At 38.7% G+C, this 20,397-nt stretch overlaps 1 protein-coding gene across 5 annotated transcripts in view; it reads left to right on the top strand.

Annotated features, from left to right (window-relative positions):
• The window catches only part of LOC126708789 (uncharacterized), a 48,334-nt gene that overhangs the window by 14,017 nt on the left and 13,920 nt on the right, over window positions 1-20,397 (top strand). For 4 of the 5 annotated variants that reach the window (XM_050408724.1, XM_050408728.1, XM_050408727.1 and 1 more), the window contains 14 exons: window positions 6,821-7,245; window positions 11,005-11,128; window positions 13,308-13,403; window positions 13,515-13,586; window positions 14,416-14,553; window positions 14,805-14,958; window positions 15,105-15,469; window positions 16,324-16,787; window positions 16,884-17,228; window positions 18,170-18,394; window positions 19,175-19,265; window positions 19,407-19,484; window positions 19,596-19,886; window positions 20,028-20,225. In XM_050408724.1, the coding sequence (XP_050264681.1) occupies window positions 6,821-7,245; window positions 11,005-11,128; window positions 13,308-13,403; window positions 13,515-13,586; window positions 14,416-14,553; window positions 14,805-14,958; window positions 15,105-15,469; window positions 16,324-16,787; window positions 16,884-17,228; window positions 18,170-18,394; window positions 19,175-19,265; window positions 19,407-19,484; window positions 19,596-19,886; window positions 20,028-20,225 (3,066 nt within the window). The remainder of the gene's footprint in view (window positions 1-6,820; window positions 7,246-11,004; window positions 11,129-13,307; window positions 13,404-13,514; window positions 13,587-14,415; window positions 14,554-14,804; window positions 14,959-15,104; window positions 15,470-16,323; window positions 16,788-16,883; window positions 17,229-18,169; window positions 18,395-19,174; window positions 19,266-19,406; window positions 19,485-19,595; window positions 19,887-20,027; window positions 20,226-20,397) is intronic. The other variant, XM_050408725.1, reaches the window with a different exon arrangement.

The raw sequence follows: 20,397 nt of genomic DNA, 5'->3' as shown, positions 1-20,397 counted from the left end.
CCTCATTCCAAACTCATTCACATTCACAATCAACCCTCTCCCTAACCAACGTGCCTTCCTCTATCACGCAACTTTCCAAACTCAACAATTTTTGAATTCAAATTGAACTTCAAAGGAATATTGAGATTACATGGGGGGAGCAAATCTGACAGAGGTAGACAGCTTTTACATGGGGGGAGCAAATCTGACATGGGGGGAGCAATGCAAATCTATCAAATTAAGCAATGCATAGCTTACATGGGGGGAGTCCGTAAATTCTTCATTGAGTCAAAATTTTTTCATTTAGTTTTAGAGGAAGGGGGTCGTTATTTCATGTTAAAGATTTTTGAGAGGGGCAAATTCTTTATGAGATCAGTCTTTTTGGGTAGGAATGCAGCACAATGGCTGATGTCTAGCATAGAACACCTTGTTATTGGGGTGAGTTCCAAACAGTTTTTTATTTTTAGAGAAGGTGACACAGCTTTTACTCTCCAATGGAGTTACAACTCTGCTGGTCAGTTCTTGCTGTTGACTGAGCTCAAAGCTGGTGGGTCTAGGAGGTCGATTATCATTCCAGAAGGCAAAGAGAGTCTTGGTTGGAGGGCTTTTGGCCTTGAACTTAGAAAACTACTGAACCCTTCTCAATATGCAGTGGGAGGAAATGGATTTCCCAAATTCATTCCTCAAGTGCATAGGTCTAACTTGGAGGCTGTAGGTTCTAGAACTTTTGCTGAAGTTGTGCAAGGTTTACATGGAAGAATAGAGGAAAGGAAGCAACCAAAGCAACTAGGAACCATTGCCAAAAGGAAGTTACCACAGATAGGGGAGGAGAAGATGGGAGTGAATCTGAGAATCTCTGGTGTTAAAGAGGGGGACTTACCGTTGGTGAAATATGACAGGATGGAGGTGGTGGGAGGAGCTAGGAGGGAGCTTTGCTCTCATGAGGTGGCAGAGGTTGGTGAGCAAAACCTGGCAGCCACTAGGCTACGTTTCCCTAGTATTAATTTGAATTCAAAAGATTTTGTTATGGGGAAGAAGAGTGATGCTAGGAGATCCTGCTGGTCTGGGAGAGGTCTTGTCGTGGAGGTTGATGTGATGGGGAGGAGACGGGTTTTCTGGGATAGAAAGAAAGGGGGAGATACGAAGTGCAGAGGGGACTCACGTGAATCTGGAAGAGAGACTTCTAAGGCTCTTAAATGGATTCAACGGAGCTCTAATCAGGCTGTAGTTAAGCCTTTTATGGGCCTTGGAACAAGCCCAGGCACTAGAGAGGGTCTTTTTTCAGGCCCAAGTTTTGTTGAAGTGGGAGAGAGTTCTTGGGCTGGTGAAGAAGGAGCTTTAGCCCAAGTCCCGTTGGAAGCAGATTCAGAGTCAGGGGTGTCGTCCTCCGTCATGTCTTTGCTAGCTTCTGGTGAGGCCGATGGCTTTACCGGTACCAGTTCCGGCGAGCCCACGCCGTTACAGGGTAAGGACGACGGTCCTTCCTGCGCCGGATCTTGCTCCGACGAGCTTGCGGTGGCTCAGGTGGTGGCCGATGGTCTTTTCTCTGCCGGCGCATGCTCCGACGAGCTCGCGGTGGCTCAGGTGGTGGCCGATGGTCCTTTTTCCGCCGGCGCATGCTCCGACGAGCTCGCGGTGGCTCAGGTGATGGCGGCCGAGGTGATGGCGGCCGATGGTCTTTTCTCCGCCGGCGCATGCTCCGACGAGCTCGCGGTGGCTCAGGTGGTGGCCGATGGTTCTTTCTCCGCCGGCACAAGCTCCGACGAGCTCGCGGTGGCCCAGGTTAAGGCCGATGGCCATTTTTTCGCCGGAATCAGCCCTGTCCTGCCTTCGTTTTTAAAGGGCAAGGCCGACGACTCCTTCCTTGTCGGAACTAGTTCCGATGAGTCCACGTTGTCACTGGGTAAGTCAGATATCTTGCTTCCATGGTCACCGGTTGAAGGTTTTTTACAAGGTGGCTTGGACAATAGTGCTGTCCCGCCGAAAACGGCCCTTGTATTTGAGCAAACCAGATCAGCGGAGTTACCCACAATGGCTTTGAGTGTTGTCCCTGGGGTGTGTTCTTTGGTGGAGGAAGGGGTGAATTTTTCTGATATGGGTTTGGGTGGTGAAGTTAGTTCACCTATTCCTCTGCTGGCTATCACTCCCGGTGGGTTACCTCTGTCAGATGAGCTGAACCTTTTGTGGAAGGTTTGGAGTTTGATCAGCTTGATGGGTTGGAGAGGGGTTGGCTTGAAAGGAGGTTTGAGCAGGAGGAGATTCTTTTAGCCGTTAATGAGCTGGCTGGAGATAAAGCTCCAGGTCCTGATGGCTTCTCTATGGCTTTTTTCCACCATTGTTGGAGAGTGGTGGAAAGGGATGTTCTAGCAGTTTTTGAGGAATTTTTTCAGCACAATAAGTTTGAGAGATCTTTGAACGCTACCTTTATAGCTCTTATCCCCAAGAAAATCGATGCTTCTAATATTAGAGATTTCCGTCCCATCAGCCTGGTGGGGAGCTTGTATAAGATCTTGTCTAAGGTTTTGGCAAACCGTATGAAACGGGTCTTAGATCAATTAATTTCTGAGTCTCAAAATAGTTTTGTGGGAGGTAGACAGATTCTCGACTCTGTTCTTATTGCTAATGAGTGTGTTGATAGTCGTGTGAAGAGTAAGATCCCGGGGGTTATTTGTAAGCTAGACATTGAGAAAGCTTACGATCATGTGAATTGGGAGGCTCTTCTGGATCTTTTAAAGAGAATGGGCTTTGGGGAGAAGTGGTGTAGTTGGATTCGCACTTGTATTTCAACTGTCCAGTTCTCTATTTTGATTAATGGGGCTCCAGCTGACTTTTTTGGGAGCACGAGGGGCCTAAGACAAGGGGATCCGCTATCTCCTATGTTGTTTTTAGTTATAATGGAGGTCTTAAGTAGGATGATGAAAAGAGTTGAAGGTGCTGGATTGATCAGGGGTTTTCAGGCTATAGGCAGACGAGGTGTAGGGGAGTGTGTCTCGCATCTTTTGTTTGCGGATGATACTATCCTTTTCTGTGATGCGGATGTGGAGCAGATCCTTCATGTGCGTATGCTTCTCCTTTGTTTCCAGGCTGTCACAGGTTTGAAGGTTAATGTCTTAAAGAGTGAGTTGGTTCCTGTAGGGGAGGTTAACAATATTCATGCCTTGGCAGAGATCCTGGGTTGCCGGATTGGGTCTTTGCCTATGACCTATCTTGGTATGCCGTTGGGGGCTGCCCATAAGTCCCCTTCTATTTGGAATCCTATTCTGGAAAAAATTAGTCGGAAGTTGGCCGGGTGGAAGAAGTTGTATTTGTCTAAAGGTGGTAGATTGACGCTGATTAAGAGTACGCTCTCCAACCTTCCTACTTACTTTTTATCCCTTTTTACCATCCCTTCGCATGTGGCTAATAAGATTGAGAAGATTCAGAGGGACTTCTTGTGGGGGGAATCCAAGCTTCATTTGGTGGGATGGGATAAGGTGTGTGCTCCTAAGGTTAATGGTGGTTTGGGTATAAGGAAGTTATCTACGTTTAACAAAGCCTTACTAGGAAAATGGCTATGGCGGTTTGGGGTTGAGGAGACTCGTCTTTGGAGGAGGGTGGTGGCTTTGAAGTTTGGGGAAGAGTGGGGGGGTTGGTCTTCCAAACTGGGCAGGGGTGTTCATGGGTGTGGCTTATGGAGAAGTATCCGAAAAGGATGGGAGGTGTTTAGCAAACACATCCGGTTTGAGGTAGGGGTGGGGGATAGAGTGAAGTTTTGGACGGACCAGTGGTGTGGGGACTCACCACTCCATCTTTCTTTCCCGGTAGTGTACGGGATTGCTTCTAATAGAGAGGCTTCGGTGGCCTCGTCTCTTGAACGTTTGGGGACCGAGGCGCGGAGAAGTTGGAAGGTTCTTTTACTTAGGAATCCAAATGATTGGGAGACGGGTGTGGTGGATGATTTCCTTCAAATCATGGGTTCTAACTTACCTCAATCTGAGCAAGGAGACCGCATGGTTTGGAAATTGACGAAGAAAGGGGTTTTTGACATCCGCTCGTTCTACAATAAGCTCCGAAGCTCCTTGCCTATTACCTTTCCTTGGAAAGGTATTTGGAAGGTTAAGGCTCCTACTCACGTCTCCTTCTTCGTTTGGACTGCGGCTTGGGAGAAGATTCTTACAGGAGATATTTTGCGGTATAGAGGATTTGATTTTGTAGATTGGTGCATTTTGTGCCGTTGTAATGGGGAGTCGGTGAATCATTTGCTTCTCCATTGTGACAAAGCTTATTTGTTGTGGAGCATGGTTTTTAGATCCTTTGGGATTTCTTGGGTTTTGCCAAGATCTGTTGCAGATATGCTTTTAGGTTGGTGGAGTTGGTTTGGAAAGCATTCTTCTGGCGTTTGGAATCTAGCTCCGTTGTGCCTAATGTGGTGTATTTGGAGGGAGCGTAATTGGCGTACTTTTGAGGATAGGGACAAGTCTGATGACCAGCTGCTCGCTTACTTTAGTGGTTCTCTTTTTGATTGGTCTAGGGCTTGGGGACTCACCTCTAGTGATTCTATCCCTATGTTCCTTAGTTCTCTTCTCTGTAATTAATTTGCTTTGTGTTGTCTCCGTTTGTTTTCTTTTTATTCTTCTCCTCTCTTTTTGTTTGTTTCCTTCTCTGTAATTTCTGTTCTGCCTTGTGTTTTCATGAGGTAGCTTTTATAATATATCTTTCTTACTTATCAAAAAAAAATTTTCTCCTCAATTTTTTTCTTACCATTAATACCACTTTCTCCACCCTCACCACCACCCACGGCTGACTAGGGAAAACTTCTGGCCTGAGTTTTAGAAACTACAACCCGTGTGTGAGAATTGTCACTCGGAAGCTCCACAATATTCTTCACGATACCATCCTTAACCTTTTCTTTGATGAAGGGCTGCTGAACAGGCTTCAACCTTGCCTACAAGAGCTTTGGCAGTTTCCACATAGGACCTGGCAGCACGAAATTTTGGGATCTGCTTAGACTTGTACGGTACAAAATTCAATACACCCAACACATATTGAGAAGGTTCCAATAATTTTCTTAATTCAATCCCAAAAGTTCTCCATCTTTGTTGTAATTTACCGGCAGGAATAATGATAGTTCGCCGCAGCCCACCTACCTTAAGCTTTGTCACTGATAAGTACTGCCCAAACAAGTTGGACTCCCGTTGCAAAGTGTAAGCAGTATCACCTTCCGTGAAAAATTGCTTAGGATTAACCCCAATCACGGTGTGTTCCAGATTCCACATTATCCAAAGAGCTGCACTCTTGCCCATAAAAACCGATTGCATGTAGTATTTTCCCCGTTCAAAAATCTTAAAGGGAGAAAAAATTCCCTCCTTCCTCAACCACCGACTGAAACGGCTTAAGATTCAATAAAGAAACTTCGAAATCCATCCATACTGATCCTAGGAAATGTAAAACTAAAACAGGATTTCTGGCTAATTCGAGGTAGCCGGGCCTCCAAAGAACCTACTGCTTAAGGCTCATTTTAAAGATTTTTTAATAGAGTCCCAAATCTTCTTAGAAGAGTAATAAAATTCAACTGTAGTTGCAATTTGAGGTTCCATGCTATGCTACAACAATCTCATAACAACTGAATTCTCACTCATCCAGTTCTCATAAGGTTGATCTTTCTTATCACAAGAGGTATTTGTCAAATATTTCAACATTCATTTCGCTGGTAGAAAAATTTTCATGGCTTGTGCCCAAGTCAGATAATTTATAATATTCAACTTTTTCAATGTAATAGATTTAGATACATCATCATCCTTGAGCAGTAATGTTTTTCTCTCAGCCATGACAATTAATTTTTCTTTAGTTGTATCAAACACCACTAATCCAAGGTAGAAAACTATTGAAATTCAGCACGTTAATAGTCAATCAACCGAAAACAAAAGAGGAAAACTACCGAATCCCAGCACTTGCATAACCCCAAGCCAGAAAAAATATTAGGTTCCCAAATTAGCCAACATTCCCAAAAAGTTAAATTGTAACAGAACTTAAAAAATTTCTGTTTTCAAGGCTGGTCAAACTTCCCAAAGTCATAAAACAACTCAACTTTAACAAATCAGCAAAGGAAAAAAAATTATAGAATAAAAAATCCTTGAAGGACTGAACTGTTGACACGCTCCAAATATACAGAATCGTTTGCCAAACTCCATAAATTAGCAAAGCAACTGTCACCTAAGGCTTCCTAAGTCTTATTCAGCTGCCATGGGAGTAAACCCAAGCAACAAAACCAACAAACAAACGAAAAACTGCAGATTGAAAAAAAATAGTGTTGAAAATATAAAAATAGAAAATAAAAACTCACATCAAATGACTTCAAAAATATATGGAAAAATCCCCATAATTATCACGAGAGGCTGGTGACTCAGATCATGTGGTTGCCAGAATCTAGCGATTGTGTTGGTATTGACATTAGTGATGATGTTAATGTATGGATGATGACCTTTAGATGTTCTAATGCATTTTAGGATTAGGACACTCTGATGCCTATAGATAGCAGAAAAAAAATAGAAAGAATGGAGAGAGGGAGAGAGAAAAGGTCTAGGGCTATGTTAATCAGTCCCTCACCTTAGCACATATTTATATTAGGATTTATGACATGATTACAAGAACACTCTTATGCTAATATAAAATAACAAGAAGCTTCTTTGACATTTATATCCATTTGAATTTAAATTTAAATGCCTTCAATTTACAAGTTGTAGCAGCATATATTTAATGTTTTTTAGTTACTTTTTTTTTATTACTTAAAAAATATTTTTTAGTTACTTTTCCTCATTTTTAATATGGTTTAAATTAATTTGGATTGTATTCAATGATGCAGATATTGATGGTGAATGTCATAATTTCTCTTTTACATATGGATGATCTTTCTCTGAATTTGACGCATTGTGTCTCCCCAGAGAGAGATTCTAAATCATGCTACACCCATGCTTGGGAAAATAATGATCTCACTCCATGTGATGGAGGGAACAAAATGGTTATATCTTTCATGGGGATTCTACTTGATATATTAAATCGCAATCTTCCGTCAGCTGTGATTGAACTAGAGCAAGCATTGAGTGAGGACGTAATAATGGGTGGAAGACAGGCCTTAGAGTGGAGAGTCTCAATTGCTAAACGTTTCATTGAAGAGTGGGAATGGCGGTTGTCAACTTTGCAGCGCCTTTTACCATTATCTGAACGCCAGTGGAGATGGAAGGAAGCATTGACTGTATTACGTGCAGCCCCCTCAAAGCTACTCAACCTGTGAGTTAAATAAACTCTTTTCTGAAATTCATAAGATGAGTAACTGGTTCTTGCTCATGATATGCATGCTATGTATCTTATTGAGTAATTCTAGTATGTCAGATGGTGGAATATAAAGCAAGTTTTGTTGCTCTAGGCCCTAGGTTAAAATTTGTCAATTACTTCTAGTTAGACTTCACAATTTTGTCCTGTTGAAGTGCATATTTTATGATCCTCTGCAATGTCTGCATTCCAGATTTCCAAATTTTGGTTGCTGATAAACAAAGTAATAAAATATAGTGGATAATAAAAAATTTTAATATTTGATATTAAGTTACTAAGAAAAGAGGATTCTCAACTCATCTATGATAGGGAATTGTGTAGTGGTCAGGAATTCTTAACAAGCAAATCTTTGAAGTTGTAGTATTCAATTTTCTGTTTCTTTTACCTTTGATTTATTCACTACCAATTGGAACATAAAGGTTCATTATTTTTTATTGGTTGTGGTAATCAAATTCTTAACTTAGGTTTTGGTTGTGTACAGATCTGGGAATCTTTTGTTGTTTAAACAAATTTGTTCCGTATAGGGTCAAGATCAAGTTACACCACCTTGTGTAACTCTTCTTTTTATTTTTTATTTTTTTGATCAGTAAATAAAAACTTTATTGAAAAAAGGAAAAATACAAGAGGGAGAAAAACAACTTCCTTCGTACACAGGGAGTGTACAGGAAAGCAAAAGCCTACCCAAAATTACATAAATCTACGAAATCTAAAATAGAAGGTATTGCAAGACCACTCAAAGCAGTCTACCATTCAAAGTCTACCATTCAAATAAAGACAAGGAAAACGCTCTTCAACTCAATAATAGAATGCTCCTCCCCTTGAAAGATTCTATTATTCCGTTCTCTCCAAATGTTTCACATAATATACTGCAGAATAACGTCCAAAACAAATGCTGACCTATGTCGCCCAACGCCTCTATGCCAACGAGCAACCAACTCAACCACTTGTTTAGGCATAACCCAAGCTATGAACTAAATACAAAGGACCATAAATCAGAGGCAAAAGGACAATGAATGAGCAGGTGGTCCACCGATTCTCAATCATTCTTACACATACAACACCTTGTGTAACTCTTCCTTAATATTACATAACCTAATAACTTTTTATTGGATTAATATTTTGAAAATTGTAATGTTAAATTACATGTTCTCTATGTTGTTAACACACATGCCAAATTTCATGTCAATTGGATGTTCTCTACTTTTTGATCTATAAACTCATGTTCTATATATAATTGAGATAGTTATTATTTCTTATTGTCTTGATGATTTGCATGCATATAGGGTTTAAGGTCGAAGGAGACAATGTAGTCCAATGGTAGATTTGTCAAAAAATAAATCCAATAAAAAATTATTGAGTAGTGTAATATTGATAAAAATTACCCCAATTGTACATTTTTTTTGATAAGTAATAGAATTTTATTGAATGAAAAGGACTACTCTATGTTCACAATGATGTATAGAGAGCACCTTGAAAAAATACAAGCATATTAGTCAGAAGATCTAAGAGAAAGCTCGAAATAAAAAATCGAAGTGCAATTGGTCAAACCCCATGTCCAAGCCCAATCAAACAAGGTACAAAGCAACAAAGACTTCAATTGATAAAGAGATCTCATAGTCTGCTCAAATGTATAGTTATTTCTCTCCCTCCACACTAACCACACCACTTGCCCCGACTCCAAATTCCATACATCTGAGGAATGTTTTCCAAACCAATTGCGCCATCCAAAAAAAAGGGATGCTACCTTGTATGGCAACACCCAATGAATCCCAAAAATCATAAACACTCAATAATGCATAAGCAATCTCACATTGGATCAAAAGATGATCTACTATTTCCCCACTACAATGACACATACAACACCAATTGACCAGCCGTAAACCCCTCTTAATGAGGTTATCAATTGTGAGAATCTTACCACACATAGCTGACCACAAAAAGAATGACACCCTCTTAGGTACCTTAGTACACCAAATACTTTTCCTTGGTAAAGAATGAGTATTGGTTCCACCAATAGCACCATGAAAAGAGCAATCATCAAAATTGCCACTTCCCAGATAGCTTATCACCCCCCACCCCTGTTGGCAGCTTTTTATAAATATAATCTAAAAATGAGTACACTATCCCCTCCTAATCATGAAAATCTCTATGAAAATGCAAATTCCAACTTCTCACTATCCCCTGCGATGGGGGATCCAACACATTCGAAGTGGCAATCAAACAGATCAGTATATAGATCCTTTAAGATCATGCCAAAACCGTATACGATTGCCTTCACGAACCACAAAAACTACCTCTGGGAGAAAATATTAATATTTTGAAAATCCCATTGTTAGATTACACTTTCTATTCGTTTTAACTCGCATGCTAAACTTCATGTCAATCGAACGTTTTTAACTATCTGATTTATAAACTCATGTTCAGTGTATGATTCTTAAAATACAAAAAATATGAAATTTAAACATTTCATAAATGATATGGTTATTGATATACAATGATTTTAATATTTTGCAAGCATTGAAGGTATAAGGAGAGGTCTCCTGATCAATTGCAATCTTTGTTGATCCGTACCCAGTTTGATTGGTCTTGGGAATAGGACTTTACACATTGTACTTCCATTTTTGGGTGCCAAAACTCTTTAGGATCTTTTTTCTGATTGTTTGTAATTTTTTAAATACTTTGTGTTCATCATCGTGAACATGAAGTATTTCTCGTTTTCAATAAAACTTTGTTACTTATACGAGGTTTAACTTGATCTTGACTTTCACACACAAAAGCACTAGTTTATCCTTTACTCCTATATATTTAGTACTTTTAGGTGGGTGTTTTGTCCTAATCCATCTCTCTGGTTGGGCTGGCATATACATGCTTTGGTTAGGGGTAGATTGATTGAAATTTTGAAAGCCTGTGGGGTCAAGGTAGGGGTAAAGAGGTTCCTAGAAGGGTGTCTTTTTCTTATGGACAGCTGCTAGGGGTGGGATTCTCACAATAGATGACCTTGTTAAGAAGAACTTGCCTCTTGTTAATTGGGGTTGCCTATGTGGTGTGAGGAGGAAACCGTGGATCATTTATTATTGCATTGCAAGTTTGTCCATACCTTGTGGAGTGAAGTCTTCTACTTGTTTGGGGTTCAATGGGTGATGCTGAAGACAGTAGTCTCTCTACTTCTACATGGTGGAATTGGTTGGGCATTCATTCTTCCAATGTTTGGAATATGGTACCGGCGTGTCTTATGTGGTTAACTTGGAAGGAACGCAATGCCCGAACATTTGAGGACATTGAAAGAACTTTGGACCTATTGAATTCTTTACTAACTAGGACTTTGTTTGAGTGGTCTCGTATTTGGCGTTTTAGGCATTGTACGTCTTTGCTTGATTTTATTAATTTTATTAATTTTGTTAGCTTTTCCCTTTGATTTGTTTGTATCCCTTTTTTTGCAGTAAGTTTACTATCGTAAACTCATTGTACTTTTCTTATCAATAACATTTTTATTACCTATCAAAAAAAAGAAAAAAAAAAGAAGAAGAGGTTTTTTATTTAATTGTGCCGGACTTATGCCTGTCGTGTTACCCTGTTATAGCTAGACATTGGATGAGGACCCCAAGTAAGCCAAGTTGAATCAGTAACTACAGAAGATTATCAATTAATTGATTATATTGATGATGGCGATACCTAATTGTGCAGAGGTGAATATGATTATGTTCTTCTATTGTGCAGTTGCATGCAAAGAGCAAAGTATGACATTGGAGAAGAGGCGGTTCATCGATTTTCATTATCTGCTGAAGATAAAGCAACCCTTGAAGTAGTTGAATGGGTAGATAGTGCCTTCATAAGAGCTTCTGTATGATTCAGATCATCAACTTTTAACTATAAATTTAATGCTTTCATATATTACTTGTATATCTACAAATTGCTGTTTTCTTTTCATTTTGTACTTTGAGCCAGTCAATTGTATTTTGTTCATCATTGTGATCAGGATATACTTTTTTTAATGAAATTATCTATTACCTATCAAAAATATAAATTAAAACATCAGAGGTTCTTATAGCAGCTAAGTTGTGGATGGTATCACCGAAGGTAGTAAGTGAAAGCTATGATGGTAATCATTGTTATTGTGTGATTTCACAGCCTTTGGCATTTCAGACTGTTGCATGTGGTTGCTGTTAATTGTTCAAAGAATTAAGGTGCCCAACTATGTATGAATTATTTGAGGATGCTGTTGGGAGCATCTTTCAAAGAAAGGGGGATTTGGAACTTAATCATAGAACATGTGGAATGAAGATTGGGTGGTTGGAAGAAGATTTATTTGTCAAAGGAAGATTAGCTCTCTTGAAGAGTACTCTTTCTAGTTTGCCTATGTATGTTATGCATTTGTTCACTATTCCTACTTGTGTGGCAAATAGAATTGAGAAGTTGTTGAGGTATCTCCTTTTTTTTTGTTTGGGGGGGGGGGGTTTGGTGTCTGAGAGATGACGTTAAGTTTCATCTTGTGGGATGGAATACTTTGTGTTCTCCATTGAAAAATGGAGGATTAGGGGTGTGAGGAAATTGGGAACTTCAGTCAAGCACAACTGGGGACATGGTTATGGTGCTTTGAAGAGGAGGAAAACCATCTTTGAAGAAGTTTGATTGGTGTAAACTATGGGGACGAATGGGGGCGTTGGATTGCAGAGAATGTTGGAGATCCCATGGGTGTGGTTATTGAAGAGTATAAGAGCAGGATGGGACAGCTTTGTGAGCTACACTAGTCATGGTTGGGGATGGAAGCAGGGTTGGACATTGATAGGATATTTGGTGTTGTGACTTTGCATTGATAGAATTGTTTCCATAGTTCTCGATTGTGGTTGATAGAGAGGCTTCATATTATGCTTATATGAAGTAGCTGGAGGGACTCCATGAAATATTAGATTTCTGTGGTTTTAATGATTCGGAATTGGAGTCGGTTGAATTTTTTTTGGTATCTTGTATTCTAATATTCCATGTGGAGATGCCAGAGATCATCTGAAAATGGTGTTTGAAAGGCAATGGGATGTTTGATGTCAAATCCTAAGTTTTTTGTGGTTCTAATGGTACAAATTCTCCATGAAGGGGCATAGGGTGTACTTAGGTACCAAAGAGAGTTGCTTTCTTCGCCTGGTCAGCAGCATGATGGAGGATTCTGATAGGGAAGAGTCTAATAAAAAGAGGCATGGGGTTAGTAAATTGTTGTTGTATGTGCAGATGCACTACCGAAATAGTGGACCATTTGTTACTTCATTGCTGGTTGCTACTGAGCTGTGGTCTTTTACTTTTGCCATGTTCAGAATACAATGGGTGATCCATAAGGGAGTGATAGATGTTTTATTTGGTTGGTGTAGTGGATTTAGCAAGAATAGAAGCTCTTTTGCGTGGAAGTCTGCCCCTCTTTGTTTTATGAGGACAGTATGGAAGGAGAGGAATTACTGAAGAAAGTAACCATAAATAGTCAACTGGTCTAGAATTGAATTCTGGTTTCTTAAGAGATTTGTTTGAGTGATTTGCATCATTGGCACTAATGATTTGAATTCTGTTTTAGACTTTATTTATTCACTTTCTCTTTAAACCTAATGATTAGTTTTTGTATTTTTTATGAGTATTTTTTGTGCACCTTGCATAAAGTCCCCCCCCTCCCTCCCTCAATAAAGACAAAGTCATTACTTATAAAAAATGATATTTCTCTCTAATCATGCTATATATGCACCATTAATGTTTTAGCATATATTATGTGTTGGATTTCTCTGTATTGTGATATTTGATGTCTTTTTGTTGACTACTGATGTTTAGTTCTGAATGAATCTTGTCTTGGTTGCAATTTTCCTCTCACATGTGAAATGATGTTTGCCCATGGTTTTTTGTGCAGTGAGTTTAACATCGTAAACTGATTGTTATTTTCTTGTCAATAAAGCTTTGATTACCTATCAAAAAAAAAAAAAAAAAAGATGTTTGCCCATGGTTTCTTTAGTCTCTTAAAAAAGGGATACATTTTTATTTTATTTTTCTAGGTAGAAGATGTAGTGTCTCGTGCTGCTGGTGGGACTTCTGCAGTACAAGATCTAGATTTTGCCTCTTTACGCTCCCAATTAGGTCCTTTGGCTGCAGTAAGTGCCCGCAATGTTAATCTCTGTTCTCCTATTCTCAAATTCTGTGAAAGTTAATATTTAAATATCTTCCATGTGCTTATTGACTGATGTGTGTGTATTTTTTGCCAGATTCTTCTTTGTATAGACATTGCCACTACTTCTGCAAGGTCTGCAAAGATGTCCCAACAGCTTTTGAATAAGGTAATGCTCAAAACCTACAAACATGGAATATTTACTTGGTGTGGCTGTAGTCAAAAGAATGGTATATCTTTTTTCTTCAAGTAATCTTTGTCTTGGTTTTGAAGGATTATTTGAATTTCTAGTTCCCTAGCAAATAAGAGGAGTTATTTAAAAAATTGTCAAGGAATTTTCACATGTTCTTTTTGATAGAATGATAGTGACACCTGTTTCATACTACTTCTTTAAACTTTTCTGAGAATTTAATGATGTGAAGGATATAGTGGAAATTCCTTTCTCTTCATTTTTGTTTTTGTTTTTTAAATTATGGGTGATTCCTGTTGATCCCGTACCAAAATTTTCTTTTACCATTAATATGTTACTTTCCCTACACAAAGCCTATCCCATAAACCTTTTCAGCATGCAACATTCCTTTCTTAAGTACGAAGTTAGTATGCAAGAATAAGCATATGTTTTTGGGAAGAAATAATTTTCCTTCATTGTTATCATCTGTCAGTAATGACTTCGTTTACTTGTACCAAAAATAACGTCTTCATTGTCATCCCTCAGTCTTCTTCTTTAGACTTTCTAGATTTTTTGAGCTTGAGATTGTAATTCTTTAGGAGTAGGCCAATTTGCATTTTGTGTTCTGATCTATCTTCTCTTTTGAATAAAATTATTTTTACTGCATCTGCACATACTGAGCTTTGTTAGTTTCCCAGTATCAATTACTTTTTGAAATGTCCTTTACTTTGTCTTTTGAAGGTTTTAGCCATAGTTTTTTTTCCCCTACAAGATAGATGTTGCCTTGTGGCGTGGTTCTACAGTATGCATTGACTTGTATCATATGCAGGCGCAAGTTATGTTGTCAGAGATATATCCAGGAGGTGCTCCAAAGATGGGCTCCACTTACTGGGATCAAATCCTTGAAGTTGGAGTGATTACTGTTTCACGGCGTGTCCTCAAGCGTTTACACGAGTTCTTGGAACAGGTAGAAGTTTATCTATGTATGTATTTTATTTTATTTTATGATGGAGAAGGAGTTCTTGTTAATATTGGTGTAGTTCTATATCTGAAGACTTATTCATAATTCCAGTTAATTGACTGAGGCAACGAGAATCTGTGGAGAGAACTTTATCCTTACCTATGTCAATGGTCTTAAATTTGCCTTACAAACTTTTACAAAAAAAGTAAGCAAGAAGATACTTGGTTATTGATCCTGCTTTGTGGTCTGCTCTGCAGGATAGCCTTCCTGTCCTTCAGGCCCTTTTGTCTGGGGAAATGATCTTTTCTTTGTCTAAGGAGTCCCACCGACAGGGACAAAGGGAACGTGCTCTTGCAATGCTACATCAGATGATTGAAGATGCTCACAGGGGCAAGCGGCAGTTTTTAAGTGGTACATTTTTCTTTTGGGGGAGGGTATATTATGGACTACCAGTATTTCCTTCTTTTTGGACATCTATTTTTTGACAGGTGGAGCTATGGGTTACACTTACTTTTTATTCCATGGCTTTAATATGCCTTTATCCTGTAAAATTGCAGGTAAGCTTCATAATCTTGCAAGAGCAGTTGCTGATGAAGAAACAGAGCCTAATTTTTCGAGAGGGGAAGCCCCATCATCTGATCGAAAGGCTCTCTCCAATACTGACAAGGATATCGTTCTTGGGCTTGGGTTAAGAGCTGTGAGACAGATACCCTTAAGCTCAATGGCTGGGGAAACTGGTGCACAACCTGTTAGTTATGATCTAAAAGATACTGGGAAGAGGTTGTATGGTTTAAGTACCAAGGCCACAACGTATCTATCACAATTTATTCTCCATATTGCTGCAATTGGTGACATAGTTGATGGGACTGATACAACTCATGATTTCAATTTTTTTTCCCTTGTGTTCGAATGGCCTAAGGATGTAAGATCTTTTATTTCGTGCATTGAAGATTATCTTTGTTGTTTTGCTTATATATATAGATAGCTTCCATATCAATTGTAAGTTAACTTTTTGGAGAATGGAGTCTGGAAGCCTTATAGAGTGATAAAAGAATAGATTAGAATAAATTTGGAAGTTCTTAAAAATTTAAGGGAGAAATAATTTAGATGCAAAATGCATCATTAGCATGTAGAGAGCCTGCACATCATAGCACATCACTTTGGAACCGGGGAATATGTCCCAATGTGTTTATGCTCAACATTTACTTGTGTAATAGCCAACCAAAATACAAGCTTCTATAAATGTTATATGATGAGCAATAGCAGAGCACACAAAAGACTGATAATTATTGGAACCATACCTTTTGACGTGCCCATCACACATGTTAATCAAGTTAAATATATGACTATTTAATTTTTTTCATTTCATGATAATTATTAAGAAAACATAATTCAATGGTCCTTATGGATGAGGGTAATAGTGATAAATTTGGGGAATGCCCTCTATTTTAATCATGAATTTTTTTTGATTCTTACTAATTTTGTTAAATACTTCATATTACAAATAAATATATTAAAAGTCAGCTAATCATTCAATCGCAGTATTGATAGGTTAAGCCTTATATTTCCAATTAATATAATTAGCATATTAATTGTATAAATCATGCATAAAGTGATTATCTATATGAAATGATCAATCCGACTTGAACTTCAGCAAGGACAGGTAGGAAATAAGGTTCTCATTTACAAGATTATCTTTCAGCAACCCTCAATAACCTTATCTTCCTTTTCGACGTGATCATGTATATGCTAATGTATTATTGTGGTATTTTGTAGCTTTTAACTCGTCTGGTCTTTGACCGAGGCAGCACTGATGCCGCTGGAAAGGTTGCTGAAATTATGGGTGCTGATTTTGTGCATGAAGTGATTTCTGCATGTGTACCTCCAGTTTATCCTCCGCGGTCTGGCCATGGATGGGCGTGCATTCCTGTCATTCCTACCTGCCCCAAGAGTGGCTCTGAAAGTAAACTACTCTCCCCTTCTTCTAAAGAAGCTAAACCTAATTGTTACCGTCGTTCCTCAGCGACCCCCGGAATCCCTCTATACCCCCTCCAATTGGATATAGTAAAACATCTTGTTAAAATGTCTCCAGTGAGGGCTGTCTTAGCATGTGTTTTTGGGAGCAGTATATTGTACTCTGGCAGTGATTCTTCTATATCAGGCTCCTTAAATGATGGATTAGTTCAGGCACCTGATGCTGACAGGTTGTTTTATGAGTTTGCGCTTGATCAATCTGAGAGGTAAGATACATGCACTAAGAATAATTTACACCAAGTTACACCTATATCCAATGTGCATTATGGTTATCTAGTTTAAGCTTGTAATTTGATGTCCAGGTTCCCAACTTTAAATCGATGGATACAAATGCAAACTAACCTTCATCGAGTCTCAGAATTTGCTGTAGCAACCAAGCAAACATCTGATCATACCAAGCGTAAACCTGAAGCAACATCTGCTATTAAGAGACTCCGTGAGCATGACAATGATACTGAGTCAGAAATCGATGACATTGTTTGCAGCACTAATGTTTCAACTGCTTTGCAAGACTTCAATGGTCAAGGGGATGCAGCTCCCGATCCTTGGCGTGATTCTTCAAAATCTGAGTTTGCTGAACTTGATAATACAGTTTTCCTTTCTTTTGATTGGGAGAATGAAGAACCCTATGAGAAAGCTGTTGAACGGTATCAGTGCTTATTGTTTTTTGTTTCTGCATTCCTTACTATATATTGATGGTTATCTTGTGTAGTTTTTCCACTTGTCTTCTTTGGTCATCTTTGTTCTGGTGTTGCAAGTTGCATATGATTTTTTAAGTTTGCTTCATCCTGATATACTTGTTTGAAATGTAATCACCACCAGGATTGCTTGGATGTTTCAGCTATTAAATCTGGTAACTGTGATACTTAATTATGATTTGATAATATGAGAAATAAGAAAATAAAAAGGAACAAATAAAGATGCATCAAATCTTAGATCTTAATTAGAACTTTCTGTACAGATTGTGAATTTCATTTTAAGCCTCTAGGAAGTTTGTATGTAGAAGTTTCCAGTTTTCTCAGGGCATATTGGTGAGAAAACATGTGGATGCTAATAGTTTTTAACATGACAAATAAACGAAATGAGTGCTTCTCCTACCAAGTTTTCCTCTTAACATAGTTTTCGCATTGTTATTGGGGTTCTTTTTTTTTTTTTTTTTTTTTTTTGTGTGTGTGTTTTTTGTTTTGGGGTGGGGGTTGGGGGCTTTACAAGGCCCTTTTTGTCATATTTGAAAATTTTTACTGTTTATAGTTGTTTTTATCACTACTTTTAGTAATATTTGTTAGAATTATGTTTAAATGATTAAATTCACAATTTCCTAACAACTCAAACATTTGGGACATTTGGTAATTTAACATGGTATCAGAGCATGAGATCCTGATTTTGATTATTGACTTACTCTACCTCCCATTTAAAATGTTAAAAACCCCACATTTTAGGCTCCACTTATTGAGGAGTTTAGGCCCACACGTGAAAGGGGAGTGTTAGAATTATGGTTGACTGATTAGATTCATCATTTCCTAACAACTTAAGCTTTTGGGACAATCGGTAATTTAACAATATTCTTGACCCTCGTTATCTTTAATAGGTTGATTGATGAAGGAAAACTAATGGATGCTCTTGCACTTTCGGATCGCTTTCTACGTAATGGAGCCTCAGACCGTTTACTTCAGCTACTCATTGAACGTGGGGAAGAGAATCATTCAATCCCTGGACAGCCTCAAGGATATGGGGGCCACAACATCTGGAGCAATAGTTGGCAGTATTGCCTGCGGTTGAAGGACAAACAACTGGCTGCTAGACTTGCCCTCAAGTATGTATGGGTGTTTTCCATTAATGTGGTAAATGCTTGCTTAAATTTTGGAATACACCTAGATAATTTTTTATGGCCAGCTTCTCTTTTTGATTTTGTTATTCAAATGTGAAGCAGTTCTTTTTTTATTCTTTCTCCTCGTTAGCCCTTGCCATCTGATATTTAAGAATTTAAAACTGCTACTCTGTTAGTGTCTGCTTGATATACATTTTTTGTCCACATCCTGACCACTTAAGCATTTACTTAAGAATTTAGGGTTATTAGTTTCGAACATAGTACCAGAGCTAACCCCAGGAGTAGCACAATTGGCTGGAGATGACGCTTCTTGTAGTTAAGGTCTCCAGTTAAAGACTTGAAGTTTCCCTTTCCTCCACCCCTGGGGCTGAAAACTCACTTATCCAAAAAAAAAAAAAAAAAGTACCAGAGGTTGGTTTGTTTAAAAGGTCTAGTGGTCGAACCCTGGGTTGGGAGCCTACTTGTTTAAGATTTGGTTTTGGTGTTTGTTTTTGTTTCTGTTGCCATTACGGGTCTCTGTGTGTGTGCGCATGCGCATGTCTATCCTTTTTTTATCCTGTCCTCCCATACCTTTGTGATCTTTGCCTTTTGTTCTACGTCACATTTTACAACTGGCAAACCTTTCTTGCAATAGATTACTCTCATTGTATCTTCTGTTCTACACCATTGATGGGGATATACAATATACTTGCATTTATGATGATTTCTGAGAGATGTTATGCCTCTCCCTGTAAGTTGAATCTTAGGACTCACATTTTATTCCAGGTATATGCACAGATGGGAGCTTGATGCTGCTTTGGATGTTTTGACTATGTGCAGCTGCCACCTGCCACAAAGCGATCCACTTAGGAATGAGGTGCTGGCTTGTTTGTTATTTGTTTCATTGTATTTTATTTATTGTAAATTGTTGTGTTGATTTGTTTGCATGAAGCTTGGTATGTTACCTTTATGCTGGTGTTAAATTTTCTTTGGTTACGTAATTTTTTTGGTTGCTTAGGTCTTGCATATGAAACAAGCTTTACAGAGGTTCAGCCACATATTAAGTGCAGATGATCATCATAGCAGCTGGCAAGAGGTTGTTATTCTCTCCTGTATCTGGATTAAGATGAAAAGTTTGGAATAAGTGGTCCATAAGTGGTACTTTCCTTCTAGGAATTATTTCTCCCTAATACTCTTTAAATTGCAGGTTGAAGCAGAATGTAAGGAAGATCCTGAGGGCTTGGCACTTAGACTAGCTGGAAAGGGAGCTGTTTCTGCTGCTTTAGAAGTGGCTGAAAGTGCTGGATTATCTATAGACTTGCGGAGAGAACTGAAGGGCCGGCAACTTGTGAAGCTTCTCACTGCAGACCCTCTAAATGGTGGAGGTCCAGCAGAAGCTTCTCGGTTTCTTTCTTCACTACGTGACTCTGATGATGCTCTACCAGTTGCCATGGGTGCAATGCAGTTGCTACCCAATTTACGGTCAAAGCAACTTCTTGTAACTACTTGTTGCCCTTTATTTTGTAGATGTGATTGGATTACATTCGTTTTTATTTATTTATTTATTATTTTTTATATTTATTTGGGTTTAGAAATTTTTTGTTCCTTCATTATTACTTTCTTTTGTGCCTTTTCGAAGGTTCACTTTTTTTTGAAGCGAAGAGAAGGAAATCTCTCAGATGTTGAGATTTCGCGGCTTAACTCATGGGCCTTGGGTCTTCGTGTTTTGGCTGCCTTGCCTTTGCCGTGGCAGCAAAGATGTTCTTCATTGCATGAGCACCCTCATTTGATACTGGAGGTGCTTCTGATGAGAAAACAACTGCAATCTGCTGCTCTGGTATTGTAATTCTTACTTGGACAACTTCTTAGATGCCTTAACTAACATGCGTTTCTCTTATAAATGAATAGATTGATCATGCCTTTTGTTTTCCCCAATATATATATATATATATTTGCTTACAACAAGTGGGGTGGGGGCATTTGAACTCAGGTTCTGTCCATGGGAAAAC

Source organism: Quercus robur, chromosome 12 (assembly GCF_932294415.1).
Source record: "Quercus robur chromosome 12, dhQueRobu3.1, whole genome shotgun sequence".
NCBI classification, from domain to species: domain Eukaryota; kingdom Viridiplantae; phylum Streptophyta; class Magnoliopsida; order Fagales; family Fagaceae; genus Quercus; species Quercus robur.
This window is presented reverse-complemented; position numbering and strand designations above follow the sequence as displayed.